The sequence below is a fragment of the Myiozetetes cayanensis genome, unplaced genomic scaffold (genome assembly GCF_022539395.1).
Source record: "Myiozetetes cayanensis isolate MyiCay16 unplaced genomic scaffold, myiCay2020 scf3, whole genome shotgun sequence".
Lineage (NCBI taxonomy): Eukaryota > Metazoa > Chordata > Aves > Passeriformes > Tyrannidae > Myiozetetes > Myiozetetes cayanensis.
Window position 1 is genome coordinate 38,017,002 of NW_026087521.1, and position 20,806 is coordinate 38,037,807.

At 36.1% G+C, this 20,806-nt stretch overlaps 1 protein-coding gene across 2 annotated transcripts in view; it reads left to right on the forward strand.

Annotated features, from left to right (window-relative positions):
* Positions 1–20,806, forward strand: part of ZDHHC17 (zinc finger DHHC-type palmitoyltransferase 17) — a 70,636-nt gene that overhangs the window by 32,264 nt on the left and 17,566 nt on the right. For both annotated transcript variants that reach the window (XM_050324455.1, XM_050324456.1), the window contains exons 5-10: positions 351–495; positions 6,557–6,621; positions 7,864–8,026; positions 12,592–12,717; positions 13,988–14,130; positions 16,313–16,413. In XM_050324455.1, the coding sequence (XP_050180412.1) occupies positions 351–495; positions 6,557–6,621; positions 7,864–8,026; positions 12,592–12,717; positions 13,988–14,130; positions 16,313–16,413 (743 nt within the window). The remainder of the gene's footprint in view (positions 1–350; positions 496–6,556; positions 6,622–7,863; positions 8,027–12,591; positions 12,718–13,987; positions 14,131–16,312; positions 16,414–20,806) is intronic.

Sequence of the window (20,806 nt, forward strand, 5' to 3'; positions counted from 1 at the left end):
TTCCTGGGTTTTTTCCTGTTTTTTAACTAGGTTTGTTTCACCACAGGTTTTATACTAGATCTAAACTATAAGTTGGGTTTTTTGTTGTCTTTTTTGCTATACAGTACACTTAAGCAAATGGCATGTGATGAATGCATTGCCTGCATAGAATTTGCTCATATAAATGAGTTTGTTTACTCAGTTGGAGAATCAGATCATTACAGTTGTTGTTTTCATAGTATGAGTTAATCTGCGGGAACTCTGATAGTCTAATTACTGCTAAACATACTTGTATTCCAGTGTTCAAATTTCAATAGGTTTTCTGTATATAGTTATTCAGTTGTTTGTTTTTTGTGTTTTGTTACATTTAGACAGGGTCACTTATCCATGGTTGTACAGCTGATGAAATATGGGGCAGATCCGTCGCTAATTGATGGAGAAGGATGTAGCTGTATTCATTTGGCTGCCCAGTTTGGACATACTTCGATTGTTGCTTACCTGATAGCAAAAGGACAGGTAAATTTTAAGTAATATTGTATTTAAGTAAATTCTACTCAAATTTAGAGCAGGAAAACAATTGAAACATTCAGGAATATTTGCAAAATATTTACCTGAATAAATATAAAATTAATTCCACGTCCTTTATTGTAAACTACAGTGTTGATGTGCCACCTACTAAATTAATTTCCTTTAGCAGTGGTCTGAGTACTTTGGCTTTAATTCACACTTGTCAAGGGTAGTATATGGAAATTCTAGCAGTTATTCTTTTACCATTCTTTATTTCTAATTAATTTAATCTTTAGTTGTAACTCTGACAATGATAGGAAGTATTGTGGAATTCTTCTCAGAATCATCAGTTATACATGGATAAAGAATCTAGTGACAAATCAGTCAACAAATTTTAATTTATTGCTGTTTTCCTAATTACTTGCATGTGTAAATAGAAATGAAATCAGACAACCTCAAACCTTCTTGCTACCCTCTTATATTACTGCTAGATCTGTAGAGTGTGTATATAACATATATTCATTACTGTTCCTGTTGTGTCCCATCTGTCATTCTGTCTGCTCAAAAACTTGCTCATGTTCATGCTACTTATCCTGCACTGTAATTTGTTGATTTACTCACCTGCAGGTATGTGCCTGAAGCACAAACTTGATTTACTGTGTAAACCATACAGAAAAGTCAAAGCTCTCCTCATACGACTGTCCTACTAATGCTGTTCACACTTCTGTATTCTGCATATTTTCTCAAATACAAAGTGAGATACGATCCAATGAGTCACACAGAATATGAAGTCAGTGGGTTTGGTCTGTGTAAAACAAATACTAAATTTGCTGTGGAAAATTATGCCTGTACATGTGAAAACCCCCAAGGTGTTGCTCCATGCAGTATTCCGTTTGTATCTGATAACCGTTTGGTAAAACGGTGTTTAATGTATGATAAAGAGTAAGCTAGGAAAAGAAGAGTCTGATCCTCTTTTGTATAATTGCTATTTTGTGAGAAATAATGATTGGAGAGGAATGCGTTTTCATGAGGAACAAGTTTTGTATTTTCTTCACAAATTACGTATTATTGTATGTGGGTTTTATGTTACTAGAAACATCATGCTGACATTATGCAAGTACAAACATATTTAAAGCATAGCATTAATGAAGTATTAATGACCTTTAAAGTGTTCTACTCTGATTATGAAATCTCCCTGTAAATATTGTTTATCCTCATGTTTATATACAGATTTGCCCAACTTATTTGAGCTTATTGAGTTTCAGTGCAAAAGAAGCTGTGTGTCTTTACATGAGTGCATAAATAGAGACACAAACAATTCCTTAAAATTTAAAACCTGTTATCTTGGAAACAGCTCTCCCTATCAATAGCTTTTAAAAGGCTGATTATTATTAAATCCCTCAAATGTTATCAAGTATTATTTTTGTATCCTTACTGTGATATGTTTGAATTTAACAGTAACTTTTCATAGCACTTCAGAAAGTTCAACTTAAAAATTATGTATTGATTTGTATGTTTAAAATATAGTAATATTAATAACGTCGTAATAATCCCTAAACTCCTAGTTCTCTAGCTGTAATTGTATGTACTACATACAATTACAGAAACTACATGGTTTCTCTAGAAGCCATGGGAAATACACAATTGTATTTTTTAATTCTCTAATTAGTATATATGAGGCCATTAACCCTTTTTTATTTTCCCCATCTTCTTTGTGATGCCATGATTTGGATTTGAAAACTTGAGCTACTTTTGCTTATGAGGGCTTACCCTAATATACTGCTACTTTTTTGCCTTTGGTCTGTATAGAGACCAAGTTCTCTTACATGCAAAGAGTAGGCTTGCCCTTGTTCTGAACCTAATTACAGTACCAGTGTGGTAAATGACAGCTAAATAAATGTCCAAAGAAAAGTCACTGTAGGCTGTTGTGCTTTGTTGGTTCTGGTCCTGATGCCTTTGTGGATGAGTGTGCTCTGAGAAGAGCCAACTTTAATAACTGTGTAGAGGACTGACAGGTGGATTAAGAAGTTGTTTCTAACTGCTTCTTGTCCCTTTTTGGGGCAGAGCTTCTGTCTTGCTGCTTCACTCTCTTCTGGGTTGCAGCAGCCAATGGTAAAATTTCCCATCTGAGACTTGAGTCCAGTCCTCTAGTTTCTGGAGTGTAGTGTAGGGGAAGAACTCTTGATCAGATGCCCTCTGGCTTAAGTTGGAAGTGAACCTGCTTTCATGCCAACAAGTATTACTCAGTTAAGAGGCAGCTGTGGCTGATAGCTGTTGCTTTTTATTTAGTCATGTCTCTTACTGAACTTTGAGAGACTGATACCTGGCTGTATTGTAATTTGCTCATGTTGTTTGTGTCAGTGGTTTCCTGGATCAAAATCAAGGACAAGTACATGATATAAATATAATTAGATATAAAGTTACAGAATCTGTAGCACAGTTCAAATTAAGGTAAGATCATTATTTTTAAAAAATACAAGAAAGAAGCTTGACACTGTGCTTGCACTACTTAAAATGCCAAAGGCACATCAAGACCTAGCATATAGAAACATTTACCTGGAGTAAGATATGGATGTCGTATGTCAAATTGTTGAATAATGTGTTCCCATCCTATGGCATGTGTTGAGTATCTTACCTCAGTCACAGACAGTAAGTGACTATAAAGTTGCTGGTCAGGTAAAATCATTTTGTAAGAAATATTCTAGTTCTAAAATTATAGTTTAACTATTTCATACTTATAGTTCAGCTATCACTTTTGTAGTTTAACTGGCACTTATTCATCAAGTACATATAATTTTTTTGTTCTCAGAGTTGCAAGTCTGTGGTACCAGCAGCTTTGGTTACTTTGGTGCTGCAGTCCAGGAGCAGTGCTCCTAAGCACTGTTATCTCTAACACTGAGTCTCCTCCTCTCTACCAGGCTCAGACCATTAAACCAAGTGTTTTATTTTCTAGACCCAACTCACAGCACACTACTTTACAGAATTACAAGTCCAGTTGTGTTCTTCCTCATGATTGTCAAAACTGATTCTGAGTTTGATGGACTGGAGTGTACAGAACAGAGCTTTTGTTTGAAAGATGGAGGTCAGTTTAGTTCTGTGTGTTACCTTGCTTGTTGGTCTGCGCTTGGTCCATTCCATGGGAATCCTACAAGATCTCTGCTTCTATTGAATAACTAGCACACGTCTTTCCTAAATTAAGAAATATTGTCAGACTTACTATATCTCCCTTTCTGATAAATCTTCTTTACTGTATGCTTTTAAAGCCTGTTTCCCTTTCCCTGGGCAACAATCCATGGGAAAGAGATCTTTTCTTCATGGAGAATGGGATTCTGAATAAGGATGCGATGGGTCTTTTCTATGAAGGTCCGTGTTTTGTGAAATAAGCAGTAATGGTTCTAAAGAGGATGAAACTCCTGGTTCCTTTCTGTGCAATTGAATGTACTTCTAAGTGGAATCTCTTCATGCTTTCTGTGTTTTTTTAAAAGACTATATTGTAACACAGTACTGGTTTGACCATTGCTTGTTGAATGTCCTGGCAAGCCTAATGCTGCTCTCATCTGCTGCTATTCAGAATCCTACCTTGTCAAATATATATTGCTTTCAGAAAGTAGTATTAAGCAGCAGAATAGTTCCTTTTCATGCAGAAAGCTTTCTCCCCAGTATTTTTGCCTCTCTGAAAGCTTTTTGTGGAATCTTTTATTAGTGTCCTAGGTCTACTTATCTTTGCATATGCAAAGTTTTTTTCTCTTTGAGAAGCAGAGTTGTTGTACTGCAGAAACAAGTGGAAATTTTGCGGTCCACAGAGTTCATGCTTGAACCACATACAGAGGGCAGCAGTACGTGCAATTTTTGATCGTTGTTGGAATCTTTGTTTCTTGCAGTGCTTGTACCATGTCCTAACAGCACAGGTACACCCCTTCATGAACACTGATCTGTCATTAAGAGCTAAACAAAAAATTCATGTTAAAATGCCTTTTGGTGCACACTAGAATAGAAGAACCATCTCTTAATATGTACCAGTTGCTGAAGATTTACTTTTTTGCCTCAGCCTGTTCTTTGGCAAAAAGCAGGAACAGAGCTTCCTTTTTCAAATGTATCACTTGTTGTCTGGTTGTGGTACTGGAAATACCAAGGAATATTTTATGAGAGGTTTGTTAGAGCACACGTTTGCTATCCACAACTAAATCATCTTCGTTACATCTGTACAACAGTACACAAGTCAATCTTAGTTGCTTTGCCTCTTGTTAAAGTTTCTTAGAGAAGGGATCTGCCTCAACCAACATAGCAGCTTAATATGAGTAATAACTGTAGCCTGCTTTCATAAATTATGTGTAGGGAATAGTCTGGAGCTCATGGATTTTGGTTTTTTTCTTCAGTTGATTGTCACTTAGTTTTGATTTGTCAGGTGGAACCATTGAAGGAATTGTTTTACTTATGTCTATGCGGGGCCCTACTGTCATAAAGAAGCGATTTTCTGTATCAGATTTAAAGATGAAAGAGGAATTTTTCATGTTACAGTAATTTGTAGAGCCTTCCAAGTATGTTGTTCACACACTGTGACCTGTGAATCAAAGTCATGCTTCTCAAGAATGACTGAACTTGAGGTTGCGTTGTGGTTCTAATTTCCTTCATTATCTCAACCACAGGTAGTTAAAGGGAGTTCGAGCAGTTGTGCAGTCTTAGTAGGCTCAAAAGGATCTAATCAGTACAAGTTCTCTGAGCAAAAAGAATTGGATTCTGGTCTCAAACCATGTAATTCTTTCTGAACAAACAGTGCAATCAAGTAACAGTTCTCTTTCACCTCCATCAATTGTGGCTTTTAAATTTCCTTTTTTTTTTTTTTTTTCTTTTTTTTTAAATTTAAACAACAGAGTAAAAACTCAGAAATATAAAGTTATCTGCAGGCTAGAGATGTTTTAAAAGCAATTATTTGGAAGATAAGATCCAATAAATTGGATTTCCTGGAAAACAGCTACCTGGGTGAGGCCAACAGCAGCATGAATGGGGATCCCAGAGTGCTGGGCATTTGGCAGACTACTAGAGTGAAGAGGGTTCTGGGGGTGATACAAAGCAACGTCATTAATTTCTGGGTTTCTATCAGGAGTCTCTAGCAAAAGACTATTGGAACACTTTCAGTCTTATTTTTCCTAGTAAGGATTGAGGTGAATGGCATAGGAAACATTGACAGCTCTGTTGCCTCTAAGGAAAACTCTTCAGGTGCTACATTAGGTTAGCTTAGGGTGGTTTTGTTAGTGCTGGTCTGTGAATCTTGCCCAAATGTGCTTGAGAGTCTAATCTGTTTCAGAGCATTTAGAAATTACCAACTTCCTTGTTAGGGAGGCAGGGGAGGAAAGAGATAAAATGCTGTAGATATTAAATCCTTTCTGAAGTATTTAAAAGAATTATCTAGGTGGTGCTGTTTGGTCATTCTTTGCCTATCTTCTGTTAAATGTAATAATGGTTTTATTTATTTATTTTTACGCATCAATTTAGTCACCACTTGATTATAGATCAGTTTTATTTCTGAGTAGGTTGTTTTTATTAATGGTTTTTGTTTAAAATCTTCTGGCATCCATTAACTTGATATCCAGATACATAAATACCATTGGAACTGAGGGAACTAAGGAAAATTGCTTTGAAATTTGAAAAATATAGGCAACTGTCATTTAGTAGGATGTAGGATTCAGACAGTGGTATTTATATTAATTTGTCAAGTATTTTTTAAATATTGGTGCATCATTTTAGTTTTCTCCTAATGCAGTAATACACCATCTACATATATCTTTTATGTTGAAGATTAATAGTAAGTTAGAAATGACTGGTCTTATACAGTATGACTGTTCCTTAGTTTTCAAAATAGATTGGAATGGTCATATTTTGGCAATGATGGTGTTAATGTTTGTTTTTATTTTTTAAGTACTATTTGATTATGTTCTAAAAGCTTGCCAGTTTTTCTCCAATTCAGATGATTCATCTTAAAATACTACTTCTCATTGCAAACCTTGTATCTACTGGATCTTCGGTATGCTTACATTTCTCAGCAACATTTTTTTCTTTTCTTTTTTTTTAGGATGTAGATATGATGGATCAAAATGGAATGACACCTTTAATGTGGGCAGCTTACAGAACACATAGGTAATATGTGCAGTTTTGACTTTTATTGTTAACCAAGTGGCATATAGTAATGACTGGTTCTGATTTTTATTTGGAAGGGTTTTTTCTGTTGTTGTTTAGTCAATGTTCTTTCCACAGTTGCCATTTTATCTTTCTTCATTTATGCTTATTGTGAGTTTATCGCAGTTGGCAGCTAAGCCCCACGCAGCCTCTTCCTCACTCCCTCCAAGTGGGATGGGGATGAAAATCATGAAGGTAAAAGTGAGAGAACTTGTGAGTTGAGATGAAGACAGTTTAATAGATAAGCAAAATAAGGCATTCATTCACTGCTTTCCATTGGTAGGCAGAAGTTGAGCCATTTCCAGGTCACCTGTAACAGTTACTTGGCAGAGCAGATAGTCTAATTCTGAATGTCCCCTGCTTCCTCCTTCTGTCCCCCAACTTTTATTGCTGAGCACATTATATGGTCTGAAATTTCCTTTTGGCAGTTGGGGTCAGCTGTCCCAGTGTTCCCTCCCAACTCCTTGTTCACTCCCAACCTGTAAGCGCTGCTTAGGAATAGCTGAAACACTGGTATATTATCAACTGTTTTGGTCACAAATCCAAAGCACAGTGCCATAGGTGCTACTTTGGAGGAGATAAACTGGATTTCAGTACAGACCCAGTACAATGACTTATTAAAGGGAGAAGATATTATGAAGAAGTACTCAGTAATCCACATCTTCCTGTGGAGATGACTGGAAAACGTTGGTGAAGAATAAGACTTCTCCAAAGACCAAATTTGTTTTAATTAAATTCCTGTTTGGAAGGACCTGTCTCCATTGATTGTTGGTAGACTAGCTTTTACCAATACCTGCCATTACCAAGATTATCATCCTATTTTATTTTCATCTGCTGGATTGTGAAGCGGAAATATAATATGCTTTGAACTTCAGTTGTCCAAGTATATGATCATTTGCATGTTTTTACAAATTTGTTAGTAGTGTTAGATTTTGGTAAACACAAAACCAGAATTGTATAGCAAATGTGTTTCATGACATCCCAGAACCAACTGTCTTACTGAGCTCCTTTAAAAGTCAAGAAAATTGTGGTTGCTCTTTGGAGGGAGTAGAATTTGAGCCATTCATAATCAGCAGCAATGTCACTTTGCTATTGTACAGTGTACCCGATCAATAATCTTCATAGAGATTGAATGCATGAACAGTAACTTGGTATGTATTTGAGTTCATCTTCTGTAGCTCTAACAAGAATTTTCTTTTCTAGTGTGGATCCAACGCGATTACTACTTACATTTAATGTTTCTGTTAATCTTGGAGACAAATACCACAAAAACACAGCATTGCACTGGGCTGTGCTAGCAGGAAATACTACAGTTATTAGTCTTCTGTTAGAAGCTGGAGCTAATGTTGATGCTCAAAACATTAAGGTAAACACTTGGTCTGTTTTTATTGTAAGTGGTTTGAGGCAGAAATAACAGAACCTATGATAAATCTCAAGAATAGGTTATTTTTGTGGGTATTATGGGATCTTGAAGATGGAGCAAAAGCCATGCCACTAGTATGGCATTTGGAAATCAGTTTTTCCTGACAGTGACACATAACTACTAGATCTGCCCTTTAAAATAGTGTATCAATGACTGTGTGTAAATATGTAGGAGTGGGGTGTGCAGTTAGACTGCATGTGTGAAGACCTGTGCATTTGGATGCAGAACTGGAAACCTGACTATCTTCTCGTGAACTTCTGGGGTGACTCTTTGTTGAACTGAGATGTGAGACAACATCTCTGTTCTCTTCCAGAGAGCTGGCGAATGCTCTAGTCTTATCACCCAGCGTCAGTAAGGAAGTTGGAGGCCTGAAAATACCAGTAGGAGTAAAACAAGAAAATGGGCTCTTTTTTTTTTTTTGCATCTGAACTTTAAGTTGCCTGTTTGCCAGAACTTCTTAACAATGGAGCTAGGTTCTGCAGTGACAGAGCCCATCTCTAGTGTATGTTAGACCAACAAGACAGCTGTTAGAATTTCTGCCACAGACTCAGAGTCTATAAGGCTTCTCCAGCCTTGGAAGTTGTACCTTTAAAATGTGATTTTATCCATTACCTCTGGATACTCTGTATATCAAATTAGATGCATTTCACTACCCAAACTGTGTCTTCTGTGGCGTCAGAGAAGAATTCCCTTTTAGAAAAAAATTTCTCTACTCAATTTGTCTTCAAATGCTTGTATTTTCCACTTAAAGAGTGTTACAGATAGTTACACTTGAAAACACAACTGTAAATCTACATTTATAAAATATTAAATACTTAATTAAATTTGTTTGACCTTTTGCCATTTTTCCTACAGATTAAGATGGCCAAGGCCTATTTTACTTGGCCACAAGTGGTAGAAATATGCAAAAAAAATAACATACACATCAATGTTCTGAAAGAGCATGGAACAGCCTTTTAAGGGTGCAGTCAAATTTTGGTAGTAGCTTTCTAGGTCCTACATGCACTTTAAAATATCAGAAATACTCATGATTATGAATGAAAACTCATTAGAAGAAATCATATGGCTTTTCACGTGTTTGAAACAAATCAGCTAGCCTCTTGGATGCAGTGGTATGAATATACAATAATTATTCCTGTTCTGTAAGGTCAGTTGTGTGGATGAATTATGCTTCTAGGCTCACTTCTTGTGTTGAACAGCTTTTTTCCTATGCCACCTAATGGTAAAAAATTAAGGTATTTTTGTGGGAAAGAAAGTCACTGTGTCATACTGATTCTTCTGACAGACTGATTAGTTTGATTAGAGTTTGAAAATCATCACCTTACTTACATTTCTGGACTCTTATGAAATCTGTAACAGAAATTCCTATGCTTGGCCAAGTGAAAAAGTGTCTGCTAGCCTGAAGCAGTTCATGGTCATACCTTCTTTATTGACAGACAGCAGCAGTCAGTAGAAAAATACGTTTTTGAACCTGCTGGATCATGATCTTTCCAGTAATGCCAGAAGACATGTACCTGGTTTGTTTAACCACTACCTGTCTTCTGCCATGGAGTCTAGGTTTCTTGCATGCCTTCTCAGGTTTTTAGGATCTTTAGAGGATCAAAATCATTCAAGCAGAGGCAGTTTTGCCATCCAACCAGTGGCTTTATAAGAGATGCTGATTTAAGTGGTAGTAAATATATAGGAAACGTAAAAATTTGATTGATTTTGTAGGTATATAGAAACTCAGTTTTGTGACCCTTCTTTGACTGTTGAACAAAAAAGTTTTCTTTGAACCAAAATCCAGTTAAGTGTCTGGTCATGTTCCCTCAGAAATAAAAGGAATTGTGAAAGGCTCCTTTCTGATGCAGTCACTTCCAGATTTCTGCAGCACTCTCTAGTGAAGTTCTTTTCTCAGATAGCCCACAGAATTGACCAAGAATGGTGGTAAGACAGCTAAAGTTAAGGAAATACATTGACTGAAAGCCGTTCATTTTTTTCAAATTATGAAGTGACTGGAATATTAGATGCAAGCTCTGTTGCTGTCAGCGCTAGGCAGTCTGTGTTAGACAGGCACGTGCTGCTGGCTACCTAGGCTTGCACAAAATTGGGACCAGTCATCTCAGTAAGGTGTTCTTTACTCTGCATGACAGTTTGTGAAGTATTTGAACAATAGCACTTTAATTCTAGAGCAAAACTTAATACAAGGAATGAGTTTGTCTTGTTTGTGTATTTACCCTCTTTGCATTATGCTGAACAAGAAAATAATACTTTCCTTTTGGTAGTAAGATACTTTTTTTCCTTTTTGAGAACTAGATTAATGTTTGAGTTGAAAGTTGCTTTCCAGTAATCAAAGTAGAGTGGGGGTTTTTTGTTTGGTTGATTTTTTTATTAAGGAAATTATCATACCAGCAGACAGAGTGAGCAGATAACAGAATTTCCCAGGGATTTGGGTTCTCACTGGGCCTTGGGAGAAGTTTGTAAATTTTATTTAAATATAAACAGAAGCTCTTTTTTTTACTAGAGAGAGATAGAGATCTGAGATAGAGATCTCTTATGGTTTAAGGAAGAATTATTTTTTTTTTAAATCTGTTAATGAATCATTTATTGAACTTTAGACGTAGTTTCTTGATTATGCAGTGTATCTTAGGCTTGACCATTGGAGTCTACATGTAAAGTTCGCTGTGGTAATGACTCTTAGATAGAAAGACTAATCTGAAATACTTTACATATATACTATTTGAAGCCTTATTGCTTGCTGGCAAACTTAAGTGTGTACTAGATTAAATTCCCCAATATATTTTTTTTTTTTTTGCTGTCTAAGCAAGGCAACCATCCACTGTAAATACAAGGAAAGTACTGGAGTATTAAAATGGCCAGATGACGAGAAGCGTAGTCAAAGACTTCTTTAAAGCTCCCTCAATTTTTTTATCTAGGCAGTTCCTAGGTGTCTCATGGCCCTCTAGTGGAAGGGATGCTCAGCTGGACCCCAAGACAACTTCAGGATTTACTTGGGAGATCATCTCCCAGAGGGGATTGCTTGTCCACAGGTAATCTTTACAGTCTGGATGTATAAGGTGATATTAAAACAACAGCATCTCTGGAGTTTCCCAGATATTAGCTATTAAACTTGTGATAAAGCAGGCACCATAGTTTGATTTCAGGCATTTCTGTTGAGGATGGAGTTATCTTAATCTGTTTTTTAAACATCTGGCTAAATATTTTTGAAGCCAAGTTAAGTCAAAAGGTTATTCTTTTTTAACTGATTTTGTTAGTTAAACTTCTTGCACAGAAGGAGCACGAGGTCCTGTTAAGTAGCAAAAAGCTTCACTTCATAATCTGTAGACGCTGCTATTTACTCTCCTAAAGATGTGGAGCAAGATTTCAAAGGCAAAAATGACAGTTAAGTTCTCAATTCCCATTGTCTTTCCTTGGGATATAGGTAGCTAACTGTAGTTTTTAATCTTTGAAATCGCTTCTGTCTATAGTAATTATTGCCCTTTCTGGGTAATTTCAGTTTCTGGTACCTGTCTGTACTTTTTTTTTAGGAGGGGGCCGAGCGATGGAGGATTCAACCATTTTTCAAGCCTCCATGAATGGTTTGTTTAGGAGGGGAGTTAACTCCAGTAGAAGAGAGGAAGAGTCAAATGCAAAACTGAAGCTGGAGGTACCTGCAATTGGTTGTCTCTTGCCTCCTCTATAATTTTAGATCCAATCAATAACTTTCATTTAGCTCTCTTGCTAAATGTTTAAAAAACAATGAAATCAAATCGTTTTGGTAGGCACCTTTGGCCCCTGTATCTCTCTCTGTGTTTCTCTTTTGCTTCACCTGTCAGTCCTCTCTGAAAGTGTGGAAGAAGAAACATGGACCATTGCAGGCTTACCACCCAAAGTCCATGAAACACAAGCTTGGCATAAAAGCTTAGAGTTTTGAAAATAGTTGGACGTGAGCAATCAGTTTATTCTTTCCTGTTTCCTTCCTGGGACTTCAGTAACTGAGATGAACATAGGAACATGAAGCTTGTGGGGGAAAAAAATCCTTATAGAAGCGTTCCATAATATGAGTGACTTCAGTCTGCTAAAAAGGCAGAGAATTAATTGGGAAGTGAGGCTTTAGACTTGGGAGAGTTACCATGATCCAGTGGGTCACAAGTTCTTATCCTTTGCTTGATTTCTGCTGCCTGTCAATTGCTGAGGGGGAAGCACAGTCTTTCATTTATGGCCTAGTAGACTGTGTGTAGAATAGTGAAATATAGATGTTTTATGCCAAAGGCAACAATTACTGCTATGTCAGGACATACATCTTGTGAGGATCACACATTTAATACTCGACCTGTCCACGCATGTGTAGTTATGAGAGAGTGAAAAAGACCAAAAGGAATGAATGATGTTTCGTGTCAAGTATGCCAGAATGTATCTTAAACTGTTTTAAAATGTATCATTTTTACCAGCCAATCTTCTGTTTCAAAAGTGCCCTGAATGCATTTTCTTTTTAAATTGGATGTTTCCCACTTTTAAACTCTCGACAGGGAGAATCACCACTTGATCTCGCAAAACAGAGGAAGAATGTTTGGATGATCAATCACCTCCAAGAAGCAAGGCAGGCAAAGGGATATGACAGTCCATCCTTTCTGAGAAAACTAAAAGCTGATAAGGTAAGCAGCAGTATAACACTTCCGTAAATCAGTCTTATTACTACTTTTGGTTTGGGGACGTGTGTTTGTTTAAGGGAAGCAGTTCGGGACTGTGTTTTCCCCACATTTCAGCTTTAAGGAATGTCTTTTTGTCACAACAAAAGTAATTGCAAAAGAAAAAAATGTACTTTATCCAAGGCATGGGGAAAAAACCCCTAAACCTCTGCACACTTACCTATAGTTTTGTGCTAACCAAATGCTAGGAAAGCATCAAGTGATTTGGTATTTTTGGAGTTAGCCAGAACTTTCCACAGCTGATTGTCAGGTAGCTGCGGAAAGAAACATTCTGGGTATCCTGAACTCTGATCTCCTCTCTAATTATGTGTTATTTTGTGTTGAATGAATGAAGCAGTTAGTCTTGGTAGTATAATGTAATATATGAATCCCTAATGTGGAGGCCCTTTGCTTCTCAGATTATTATTTAATACTGCAGATAGGAGGAGGCAGGAAATGAGGGTGTAAGGGGTAATAATACACTGCTCTAGCATGAAGAACTGCTCTCCTGCCTATTTGATGACTTTTACAGAGTTAATGTTTTCTTCTTAGTATCCATCACAACACTCAGGCAGAGTGTTATGCTGGATATTAAGTTTTGCTATTCCCGATTTGTTATAACTTGATTTAAAGATATATTGCGTCAAGGTGCTTAAAGTACTGGCTATAGCCTGCGCTTTAACCCTGTGGAACTGTAACAATGCAGTGATTATTGACCTGAAGTGATTTGTACATTGAATTGTGTGTACATGGGCATTGTCACTGTGCTTTGAATATCTGGAAAGAGTTCTCTGCCCTCATCAGGAGTTGTACCCACATCGTAAAAGACGAAAAAGGTCCTATCTTCATAAGTGCTTCAGTATGACTTTATTACTTATACAAGTGTAGTCTTTAGAGTTCACTGAGATTGCTGTGTGCTGTGTAGCAGTTTATGCACTGACAGACTCTTAAAAAAACCCTACTGTTACCTTGATTCTGCTTTAACAGCAAAATCTTTAGAAGGCAGTTCTAAAAGAATTAAGTTACTGATTTGTTATAAAATTCTAGGAAGGTTTATTTTCCTTGCAAATTCCTTAAAGATATGTTAATACAGGAAATGAAAAATTTATGAAGATTCATCTCCCAATGAAGCTTCCTGAAAATTTAAGTTTTTGTGACTGTCCTGTTTACTAGAAAATGTTATAATACAGTCTGTTCCTGAAAATCGAGTTACTTACTGGTATTTGTTTCTATATAGGAATTCCGTCAGAAGGTTATGCTGGGAACTCCTTTCCTAGTTATTTGGCTGGTTGGGTTTATAGCAGACCTAGACATTGATTCTTGGCTCATTAAAGGGCTGATGTATGGTGGCGTTTGGGCTATGGTGCAGTTCCTTTCCAAGTAAGTGTTTTACCAGGACACTGTCTGTTTAGTGTGCATGTATTTTGCAGGCATTTTTATTTGATAGATAGTCTTAAATTTCTATTTGTTGGAATTGGTTTTTATTACTAATTCTGGGAAAGATCTTGTGCAACTTTAGCTGCTGTGATTCTCTGTTGTCTTGCAAAACATATGGAACCACCTTGGGTGAATACCACTGAGCTAATAGAAGCTAACAGCAGAACAGAAATTCAGTCATTATCCAGAGGAGGGTGCTGAATGTCTGTCTACAAAGAGTTATCAGCATGAATTTTGCAGAGAGCAGTCAGTGGGAAAGTTACTGCAAAGTAATAGAGGAAAGATAATGTGCAAGTATACTATTAAAACTTTTTGTTGTTGTTAGTTAAGAATTTAAATACCCAGAGGCATCTAAAGAGAGAAATTAAGTCAGAGTCAGATTTTGTAGCTTCTGTTTTTATGGAAAGGGTTGTCTACTTTCTAATAGTGTTTTTTGTACATTTTGTTACCTCATAATCATAAAGAATTTTAGTTGTGATTATGATTGCTTTAAACATACGTAAATGCACCTACAAATATACATGCACACACACGCACACACAGAGCCAGGTTCCAGTGGATTTTCAAGATCTGTAGGATACGTCATCTGTCATTTGCTTTTCGTTATCACACATAGCATGGATAGGAGCCCTTGTTGTACCTCCATGCTTAGGGCGTTCTGCTTTTCTGACATTGGATGTCATGTTTATTAGAATCACTTGGTTCTCTTTACTTTCTGTATCAAGAGGAAAATATATCTCTTGCTTAAACCAAGTTCAGAAAATTTTAGTGAAAATTAGTACACCACAAGGTAGGTGGAGGGTCATCAAGCCTTTGCAGGATCTTGAAAATGATCTGTTTAGTCTTTTTGTCATCTCTGAGGCTGTGCAATTTGCTGACGTCCTCCCACAAAAATCATTTGGCAATGCAAATCCTCAACCATACCTCCTACAGAAAGGCAGAATAAGATTTTTTGTCTCTGAATATCTATGTTTTGTCAAGTTTTATATTTTTGGCCTACCTGACATGTTCAGGATTAACATTCTTATTTTCTCTTATCCTTTGCTTAATATTTAGTATAAATCCTTTTTGAAGTGTTTTTCACAAAACCCAAGTTCAAATTAAACTTCTACATTTATTCTACTAGCATTTTCTTTTCCTGTTGAATTTTAGGTAATCTGCTTAGCTGTGTTTTTCTCCCTACTTTCACACAGACAAAAATGCACAGAGCTCACTGAAAGAAAGATTACTGCAGAGTAACTCCTGTGTGTCCAAGTGTATATTCACTTATTAGTCATCACATTAGCTCATGTTCCTTATAGAGTTTTCTCAAAAGACCTAAGGAACTTCTGTTGGAGAAAAGAGAGATAGTGCAGGGAAGTAAAGAAGCAAAATGGAAAGTACTCCCTGCATGCCTTTGTCTGTGGTAGCCCTGAGAGCACCACCAGCACAAAAAGCAGAACGGATCAATATAATGATGCTTAGACAGGTGATGCAAGAAGTTTTAGTTTTAGGAGTTTACCTGTTTAGAGTGTGGCTTTTCCTGTTTCATAGCAGTTTTTTCTTGAATGTGGAGTGACCTAGTTACTTTTTTTTTTTTTTTTTTAATTAAAGTAGCAGCATTCTATCTTAGAACTTGGCAAATATAGTGATACAAGAAATGATTTAATCTGGATTTTTTTTTGGGGGGGCAATTGTAACAGAAGTAAAATATTCAGTAATCTGAAATATTTCAAGGCTGATAACACCATGGTCTCTTAAGTTTTTCTTACTGAAGTAATTTTAACATGCCATTTTCATTGTATGGGTTTCCAAAATATCTTTAGCATTGGAATATCATAAGTAAATATAGTTTGCTGCCACTATCCATGTGGCTAAGAATCTCACAGGTTCCTAACTGCTTTCACGGTGTAGTTTTAGCATGAGTATTTACTTATTCTGCCTTTCTTGGTCAGTTCTTGGCAGGTTGAAAAAAGGAAATTCTCATGAACTTTGAAGTGAAAAGTGAGGAAAATGCATTTGTAGTGTATTTTGCAATATCCCATATAGTACATATTTAAACAGGAAGAGTTTTTCTAAAACAGTAGTTCAGGATTTACTTTTTATAAATAGAAATTTACCATGTGACATTTTTCCTACTTTACAGGTCATTCTTTGATCACTCCATGCACAGTGCACTGCCTCTTGGAATATATTTGGCAACAAAATTCTGGATGTATGTGACGTGGTTCTTCTGGTTTTGGAATGATATCCTTTCTTTGTGTACACTAATTTTTTTAATGTTAATAGTATGAGGAATTACACAGCTATATCCTACATATAACAGTAAGTAAGCCAATAAAAATTTTAAAAGGGGAATCTCCATTAAACATTACTTTCTGTATTAATGGTATTATTTTATTGCCTTGTTTCGGTAAGTGAAAGATTTTCCTCAAAATTGGCTTACAGTAGTCTGCAATATTTCCTGAGCTTTACACCATGTCTTAGGTGGAGGGAATATTAACAACTCTACAAAATATTCTCTGGCTGTGAGGTGACACGGTGTAATTGACTGCATTTTCTAGACCTTACTTTTCAGAAAAGCAATAGGCCATTTCATGGTCTATATCAATTCCAATGGAATTGGTTTCATATTTAGTTTTTCCTAAAGATTTTGCAAATTCCGTTTCATACAAACTTTAGATACATTTCAAAATGTATATATAAACAAGACTAGATTATAGAGACTCTGTATATGCCCATCTTTTTCTGACTTTGATCATCTGTCTAGATATGAACTTTTTGTACTCACAGAGGTAGAAATCGATTCAGAGTTCACTGAGGAATGTCAGTTTTCTACCACAGATTTTTGAATAACTTTTTTGCGTATTGTAATTTTGATAGCCAAGAAAAGAAAATATAGGTTTGGTGCTTAATACAGTTCTTAAAGCTGTAAATTGCTAAAGTCAACTTTATGAGGATGCTGGCTTGGATTTTCTAGAAACTGGTTTTCTTTTCATTATGGAAGGAATTGCCATGAAATAAGATCGTAACAGAGCATACCTTTTGGCATCTTGTTAATATATTTTACAGCCTTAGCTAAATGAGCCTTGTATTTTTGGGTTGAGAGCAGAGAAGAGACCCTGCATCTATGCTACCTTTGGCTTCAATTCTGACAGTGTTTGCAAAGGTGCTGCCATGAATAGGAGTCCCATGTGAATGGAAATGACTGCTGTATCATGTGGGGTTTTTTAAAGTCTTAAAAATTAAAAAATTATATCAATATTAGTATAAGTATGTCTTGAAACAGTTATGTAGAAAGCTGGTCCTACTACCAATCTCTCTGCCTGGTCTGATTTTCTGTGTTTTAACTCAGATTTATTTAGTGACTGCAGAATGAGGAAAGTGAGTACAAAATGAATATGAAAAACATTTTAAAAAGCAGTGGTTAAAAATAAAAACTTATGTTTGCCAATGCTACTACATGTTTTGGGTTGCAAATGTTGATCTACTGTGAAGTTCTTTCTTGTGCTAACATAACATCAACTTGAACCAAATCTAAGAAGGTGTCCAACGTAAGTCCTTGACCACATTAAAATGGCTGCACAGTCAACACAACTCGATGGTGGCCTGTTTTAAGGCTGTCAGATTGTGAGGCTTTTATTCTGAAGCTCATATTTCCTTCATATTTGACCCAACTTAGTTAGATTTTTATTTATGTTAGTGTTCAGATTAAACAACTTGAAGTTTGGCATATTTTTTTTGTCATAGAATAATGTTAATTGCCCATGAGGAGTAGTAACCATAGGCAATCAGTTACCCCAATAAAGCCTGGCTTCAGAATGTCAATAAAAACCTGTCCTGCTTCTGTCCTGAGCTGGTGCCTCAAAACGTTTGCAACAGTCTTTTTGTACACAAAAGTAGTCTAAAACCTTCAGTTACTAATTGCTTTCATTAGAGCTGACACAATTCTCTGACAAGCACTTTTAGAGACTTGAGTGCCTGAGGCCATCTTTAATTGGTGATTTTTAATTGGAAGTCTTTGCAATAAGATTCCAAATTCATTCTTCTTCTGGAAAATTGCCCTGTAGCTTTATTAGAAAAAAGAAATTGCATACCTGCTCTATTTTTATAGCACACCATTGTGATTGGAGAAAAAATTCTTGCATTTTTACAGCTTCATAGGATTGCTTACAGCAGACTAGAGTACTACTTGTATTCTGTAATGTTCAAGTGATAAAACCTGACCTGGTAGTTTTCACAAATTCTGACTGTCTTTTGCTCAGGGAAAAAAATTTCTAACCTTAAAGAACTATCAGGGAGTTGCCTTGCTGGAACTTTATATTATAAATAACATAAAGGTCTTAATTGCTGCAAGTGCTACTTTAATCTTTGTGTGTTTGGTAAGAATTTTCTTTTCTTGTAGATGTGTTGAAGATCATCAGGTCTTGTGGTTTTAATCCTAATGGGACAGAAAAAGGTAGTTGATACAATGTATCATAAAGAACAAATAAACCCAAAGATTAGCAGTGCATTTTCTTGAATTTCAGGGTGGTCACATGAAAAATAAGGCTCGAAATTCTAAGGTTTTAATGATGTGTCTTCCCAAAGACTAATCTTGAAAGTGTACTGAATTTTTTTCTAAATGTTTCCATTTTGTCAGATTTTTCTCAGCAGCTTCTGAGTCTGGTATATTTGTTAAAACAGAAATCCTATTCTTGCTGGGAATCAGGAAGTTATGGTCTATTTATGAGTTTGTAGATGAGTTTATTGTCCTATGTGTCCATGCCACTGTTTTGCTGCTTCCTTGTAAATATATGTTGCCCATAACAAAGGATGGTTATGTCTTGCTCTGTTAATGTATTCTAGTCTTCTACTGTTTGGAGAGTAGGGAGAAAATGCCCTCAAAAATCCTACACACTAAATCACTATATTTTAATTTAGTCTTATTGTTAAAAGAAAAAACCTTATTTAAAATTGCACTTTTAATAGTGCAAGAGTAGAATTTCACATTTTATTCTTTTTCATTAGCATTTATAGGTAGAATGTTTTCTTGTGTCCTATAGAAGTCCAGGGCATGTGTACGGAGTTCATATCTCAGTTGTTCTTGCGGTCTTTTCAGTTCCAGCTGAACAAATAGTACCTGTTATGTCAGAACATGCCTATACTGCTCTGTTTTTCTAAAATGTCAGAGTTTGCTGTAACTCAAAATATTCACTGTATTTTGTTTTATTTGTGCCACTGCTATTTGCTGCAAATGGCAGTGTGCAGTTTTAATTAAGCTTTTTTTGTTGTAGCATACTACTTGCAATGCTGAGATAATGAGATGATATAAGCCAGTTTATGTTTTTTAAAATAATTCATCATTGACTAATACTGTGTTGATAATTTTATTTCAAATATACTTCACGTACTGATGGGTTTTAGGTTTTGCACACTTTTTCAGTTAGGCATCATTTTAAAACTGGATGTAAGAGAATTCATTATGATTTTCATGCTTTCACAAAGCTGATACGATAGCACAGGATTTTAAAAACTGTAACAAGCTAATTGGTACAGTTAAGCAGTTTAAAAAAATTTCCTATTACCAAAATTAGTTTCAGGAAAACAGTAAAAAGCCTTGCATGCAGAAAGAAAGAAACCAGCAGCCATGTTTCTAGAGGAACTGAAGACCCAAAAAATCCAAACTCTGGGCCCAACTATCCAGAACTTCTGTTCACATGTCTTAAATACTTTTTCTAAAGTAAAAAAAATATTAAAAAAAAATCTGAGGTAAAGGAGATAAACTGATTTATTTGCAACCTAAGGGATTTTTTTTTATGTTAGATAGAAATGGAGGTAGAGGGCTTTTGGAGAGCTTCCATTAATTACAGATGAATTTTGTCTAATAAATGCCCAGTGAGGCTTCTCGTGTAGCTATCTGCTGTTGTCTACCTGGACTCTTGGATACAGATGTACAGCTGTTACGAGCTGAGGTTCTGGAGCATCTCTCTAATGAGGACAGGCTGAGGGAGTTGGGCCTGTTCAACCTTGAGAAGAGATGACCGAAAGGGGATCTCATTAATATCTTTAAGTATCTGAAGGGAGGATGTCAGGAGAACAGATCCAGGCTCTTCTAATGGTGCCAAGTGATGGGACAAGAGGCAACAGACAGAAACTGATCCACAGAAAGTTCCACCTGAATATGAGGAAGTCTCTTGTATTTATTCTAATAATTAAAGGATATTGATCAGGAGTAGAAGTAGTAAGTTTTAATGGTATGTTTCTGTTTTGTCTCGCTCAATGAAGACTGGAGTGACTGCATGAAAGACAGCAAACTGGTGGCAAGGCAGAACGTGAATGCCTGCTCTATAATGCATTTTTCAGCCTTTAATAATATAGTAATGTATTTTTCCTTGTAATTATAAATGAGGATGTTAGGGCAAAACAAGGCACTCTCTGGAGAACTAATTCCCTACTCTGAAGCTATTGCAAACCTACAAGGGTTTCTTACATACAGAGAGTTTTGAGAGATATCTGTGGTGCAAGGCATCTGAGATATCTGAGAGATGTCTGTGGTGCAAGGCATCTGAGATATCTGAGAGATATCTGTGGTACAAGCTGATAACTTCACAGGGGAGTTCAGCATGATTTTTAGATACCTCGAGTGTGAACATCTGTA